Source organism: Oratosquilla oratoria, chromosome 25 (assembly GCF_046742065.1).
Source record: "Oratosquilla oratoria isolate Oo_2021 chromosome 25, ASM4674206v1, whole genome shotgun sequence".
NCBI classification, from domain to species: Eukaryota; Metazoa; Arthropoda; class Malacostraca; order Stomatopoda; family Squillidae; genus Oratosquilla; species Oratosquilla oratoria.
In genome coordinates, this window is record NC_134801.1 from 30,556,806 (window position 1) to 30,562,942 (window position 6,137).

General features: G+C 40.2%; 1 protein-coding gene across 1 annotated transcript; it reads right to left on the reverse strand.

Moving 5' to 3' along the window:
• Nucleotides 1–501: 501 nt before the first annotated feature.
• Nucleotides 502–1,044, reverse strand: LOC143039060 (uncharacterized). The gene has a single exon (XM_076208912.1). It carries the CDS (start codon nt 1,042–1,044, stop codon nt 502–504), a length of 543 nt encoding a protein of 180 aa, XP_076065027.1.
• Nucleotides 1,045–6,137: the final 5,093 nt, after the last annotated feature.

The following is a 6,137-nucleotide window of genomic DNA, read 5'->3' on the forward strand; positions in this document are numbered from 1 at the left end:
GTGACAAATTGTAAAAGGGGGTAAGTCTCACGTAAGGAGATCATATAGGAGTTTTTTGTCCGAGCCAAACAGGACGAAATGTGGTGACTCCGATATTGACCTGTTAATGGCATTTCTAATGCAAGCTTGGATTATTGGTACATGTTCATCCCAAGAGGAATGTATGTCAGAGGCAAGATGTCGGAGAACATTTAGGATTTTGTGGTTCTGTCGACTAAACCGTTAGAGCTAGGGTGATAAAGAATAGTGTTACATCTCGTTATGTTAATTTTTTTTACAAATGTTTGTGAGAATTTCATTGTTGAGCTCTGTTCCATTGTCTGAAATAAGTGTTTTTGGTGTAGTGTAGGGGCATATGAGTTTGTCAACAATCGTTTGTGCAACGTGCTGTGCTGTCTTGTCTGGTAGGGGTGAAAGAGGGCAGAATTGGGAGAAATGGTCTACACATACAGAGGTATTGGTTTCCACTAGTGGTGAATGGTAACTTAAGAAGGTCAATAGCTACTGTGTCGAAAGATTTCCAAGGGCAGGATAAGTTAAGAAGGAAACATGACCGCTAGTATGACCTTTTTGTGGAGTACATGAATGGCAAACATCAATATAAACGTGTATATCTTTTCTCATGGTTAACCAGAAGTACTGCAATCTGGCTTGTGTCAAGCATTTGTCCTTTCCTGGGTGGGCAGCGATGGGTGAATCGTGTACGAGTTTCAGAACTTCAGGAATGAGTTCCGTAGGTACAACAAGCTGAAGCACTGAACGGTTGGGTTCATATTTGTTCTTCAGTGTTGTGGTGTGATACAGTACTTCGTCTATTAAGGTGTAGTTGTCGATATTTGGAGGAAAATAATCTGTGTCTGTTGTATCACCAGAGGTGAGGAAGTATGTAACACGTTTCCAAAGGGGATCTGACTTTTGCGCTATGGCAATGCACGCTTGTGTAAGGTTGACAGGATGATGATCTTGACAGATGAGAGCGACTTGGTAACTGAGGGCGTCTGTCACCACGTTTGTTTTTCCGTGAACAAAATTGAATGTTGACATAAATTCTTGTATGGTGAGAAAACCAACATGCTATTTTCCTGCGAGATTTTTCCCTTTCAAGAGGTGTAACACTGATTGATGGTCTGTGTGGATATGTAGCTCGTAAACAAGGATTATCTCTTTGAAGTGCTCAAGGACATATATTATAGCTAGTGCTTCTATTTCTGTTACTGAGTAATTTTGTTCATGTTTGTTGAGTGTGCGGCTAGCATAGGTAATTGGCCTGAGTTTTGTGCCGTGCTATTGCATAAGGACTGCGCCGATGCCAGTGTAGCAAGCGTCCACGTATCTTGTAAAAGGAAGCTTATGGTTTGGAAAAGCAAGGGCAGGTGCCGTCGGTAAGGCTTGGTTTAAGTCATTAAAGGCTTTTCTTGGTCAGGATATTCCATTCAGAGATTGAAGGTTCGAGGGGGGCATTTGTATCATTTGCAATCAATATGCACGTGTGACCTTTCTTTGATGTTGAGCTGATGATGCAAACTAGGGAGATACCATTCACGCGGTTTGTCTCTGGTATACACATTACATCAGTGTTTGGGGCTTGGAAGACTCGTATGTATAATTTTGTATAATCATGAGGGAACAGCGTTTTTGAGTTGATGATTACTGAATGAGTGTGTTTCAAATTAGATAACACTTGTGAGACTGGGACGAATTGAGAGTTGAAAACTTCAATGAGGGGTAAGACATTTTTCTTAATCGATTAATTATAGACGGTATTGAATGAGAGTTTTGTTTGGCGTTGTGCTGATCTTGACATGCGGGAGGAGTTTGTACGTCTGAGGGGGTTTTGGAGTGGTTGAGCAAGTGCTGGAGCTGTTTGTGTTTGGCTGTTGGAGCTCGGTCACGTGTATTTTACTAATGGTCGGGGGGGGGGGGTTCTGAATGCAATGCAGGGAGGAAATGGTTTACATGAATTATACTATTTTGAGTGGGATATAAAACTGTATTATGTTACTTCATCAAGTTCAAGTCTATGAGGATCTCAGTGGGAAAATGCCCGTCAGTTACGTAGACAGTAAGTGGAATAGTTGGGTATTCATCGTTAAATCTAATACCAAAGAAAAAATTTCCAAGGATAGGAAATAGTACACCATCGACGTTGGCGAGCTGGATATAATGTGGCTCTAGAATGATGACTTTCTTACGCTCCGAGCGGAGTTTGTTCAAACTGAACGTGAACACAATGTTAACAGGAGATCTAGTGTCTAGAAATATGTTGAGTTTGGTGCTGTTTAAGCTTGCCTTAAATACCATGGAAGGTGAAGAAATGTCCGGGGTGTTCTGGATAAGCACAGTTAGGGTTGGCGAGGGAAGTTCCAGGTATAGAGTGCTTTGTGTGGACTTGCATGTTGTGTTTGTGTTTTGTAATCATATGGAAGGTGTGTTGTGTGTGTTTGTGGTGGAGGAGCGTTGTGTGGAAGTAGGTCTTTGTTGTATTTTTGCCAAGAGCATGCGAAAGTAGTCACTCGTGTGATAATATGTTCCGTGGTAATCGTAGTAGGAATTTGGTTGGGACGGCTGTCTGTAGTAGCATTTGTTTGTGATGTGTTCAGGTTTTTGGCATTAGGTGCAAAAGAATGTTGTTTGTTTTTATTGCCCTTTCCTTTGTTTTATGTGAGCCTTTATTGTGCGTTGTGGCCAATGAGTAGAGGGGCGAAAGTGAGTCAAGTGGATCAAAAGCTGCAAAGGAGTTTTCGAAATGTTAAACAAACTCGGGATATGTGTCTGTTTCCTCAAAAATGTCGAACTGGGTTATTACATCTGCCAATGTGTCGTTGAGATCTATCCTTGATTTGAGGACAGAATTTTTCTTTTATCGTCTGCGACACTTCTACGTTTGATTTCAGATTGAACTTCGGGGAGTAGCTTGTGTACGGGACTATTCCGTTCAATAAATTTTGGTAAACTATTCTCTTCCTTGATTATTATCATGAGCTTTTGTCTTTGGTGTAGGGTGTGGAGAGTTGTTATCGGAAGTAGTAGACATGTTTGGAGTGGGTGAAATTTTGTTAGAACAAGAACGAGTACAATAAATGTGTGTGGGTTGAAATTTTTTGGGACCGCATCATAAAATATAAACACAAAGGTAACAGGGATTAGCCACTAGGTAAAACCTATCACGGAAATTGCATCTACTTATCAAAGATATGGTGATGGTCTGGCTCCTGGGTGATGAGTTATTTTGGCTTGTGGTGAGGTGAGATGAACATAGATGGTGCAGTTCTGTAAAACAAAACGAGTAAGAATATGTGTATATAAGAGGAAATGTGAAATTTTACAATGTAATATTGTTATGCATATATATATATATATATATATATATATATATATATATATATATCTATATCTATATCTATATATATATATATATATATATATATATATATATATATATATGTACAGCACTGAATGGGTCCCAGTGAATAGATACATTTTAACAACCGCAACGCACTTTAATTCTAAGCCCCATTGGGTTTCCCGATGCTGATGGCTTAGAATTAAAGTGCGTTGTGGTTGTTAAATGTATATATATATATATATATATATTAATATAAAATATATATATATATATATATATATCTGAATGAGTATGTATATATATATATATATATATATATATTATATATATATATATATATCGGGACCCGTAGTGTAGAAAGATACTTCCTTTGAGAAGTAGAGGGCCCGTGGAGTGGTTGGAAAAAAGAGTCTGGATGTAGGCTAGTGTGTGGCGATGGAAGGTGGTCGGTCAACTTGTCCTCGTGTGGTAGTGGTCCTGGGACGGAGCGTTGAACAGTGGCGGGTGGGGGGGTCAACTTGTCCGAGCATGGTACTTGCCCTTGTACGGGGCTTTTGTCCGTGGTGCTGGGCGATGGCGGGTGAATCGGTGAAGGATTTTTGTGGCTAGTAGTAATGTTGTTGGCTACGTTAGAGTTGATTACCTCGAAGTAATGTTCCTGGCTACGTTGGAGTTGATTTCCTTGTAGTAATGTTTCTGACTATGTTAGAGTTGATTACCTTGTAGTAATGTTGCTGGCTATGTTGGATAGAATTCCTAAGTAGATCTGTGTTGAGGAGTGGAGCTGTGTTGTACTGTAGACGATCTTCGTTACGACTGCTGTACGAGAATATTGGGTTGTGGCGAGCTTCGTATCCCAGCGGATGTTACCAGAAAATGTGGTAGGTTGTGGTTCACACTTTAGAGGCGATGTGAGTAGTGGAGCAAATAAAGGCCGGTTTGATTCTACGGATTTACTATAGTAAATCGCGGCCAGTTGTTTTGCCCCGAGCCATTGGAGATCTGCGCCAAGAAGCAAGTCAACTGACCACGATGGCTGTGACGGTTGCCTCTACATAATTTTTGGTCGCAGTATGACAGAAATAGTTATTTACATGGTTGAGTGATACACGCAATATTAAACATAATATATATACAATTATGATACATAGGGCATGGTATACTTTAATCATGCATGGTGAAAAATAAAATATGAGGATAATTCCTTCTGTGGGCGTACACTTCTCAGCGGTCGCCTCTTGTACGGACCAGGAGTCCTAAGAGGTCAAAGTGAGGTCGGCCTAATTCCATTGTTAAGTGGCCTCTGGTTAGGTTCTAGTTACACCTGACGCTGAACAGCCGCTTGGTGCTGCTGGTACAACGTAGGCGACTTCGTCTGGCTTTATATCTATCTTCTCATAGTGTGACATCCTGTGACGTGTAGCTGTGACGTCCAGTGATGTGCAATATATCTTTTTCCAACATATATTTATGTAGATATATATGCTTATATATTTGTTCTTTTCTTATATATATATATATATAAGTATATGTATATACATACATATAAGTATATGTATATACATATATATAATATATATATATATATATGTATGTATACATATATATATATATATATATATATATATATATATATATATATGAGAGAAATACGCTAATGGCAGCGACATCAAACCGATAATTTTTATGACAGTTGCATGCAGGGTTCGAACCCGCTATACTCGGCTATCCGTAAATTACCTGTACGGTGCCCTAGACCACTACACCACAGAGGCTATAAAATCCTTGAAATCCTCTCATAGTTACAATGGCGATAAGCGTGAAAGGGGTTCGTCCTGGTCCTTACCCCATACCACTGGTGGGCTGGTCCTTGAGTAAAACAGGAATTCGGATCGCCGTAATAAGTGATCTTCCTTCCCTCGGGAATCAGTTCGATTCCAGGTTTCAAGGATTTTATAGTCTCTGTGGTGTAGTGGTCTAGGGCGCCATACAGGTAATTTACGGATAGCCGAGTATAGCGGGTTCGAACCCTGCATGCAACTGTCATAAAAATTATCGGTTTGATGTCGCTGCCATTAGCGTATTTCTCTCATAGTTACAATGGCGATAAGCGTGAAAGGGGTTCGTCCTGGTCCTTACCCCATACCACTGGTGGGCTGGTCCTTGAGTAAAACAGGAATTCGGATCGCCGTAATAAGTGATCTTCCTTCCCTCGGGAATCAGTTCGATTCCAGGTTTCAAGGAACTGTGGTGTAGTGGTCTAGGGCACCGTACAGGTAATTTACGGATAGCCGAGTATAGCGGGTTCGAACCCTGCATGCAACTAATATATATATATATATATATATATATATATATATATATATATATATATATAATGCATGCATGTATGTATGCATGTGTGTATATGGAAATAAGCTCCACTGCAAGGACTCGAACATCTGCTTAGCGACTGATTATTATGAAGCAGAGACAATGGCCATTGAGCCGAAGGACCCTACAAAAGGAACAACCTGAATTACGACTTGGAAGTTCCCAGAGGTCACTAGGATTAGCTCACTATCTATTCTAATTTCACCGAGTCTTTATTGTGGCGAGCATTCGACAAGATGTGTATCATTAAGACAAATGGAAATTAGCCCCACTGCAAGGACTCGAACCTCTGCCTTATCGACTGCTTATTATGAAGCAGAGACGATAGCCATTGAGCCACCAGAACCTAAAAAAAGACAGATCTGGATTACGACCGGGTAGTTCCACGAGGGCATAACGCTTAGCTCAGTCTCTATTC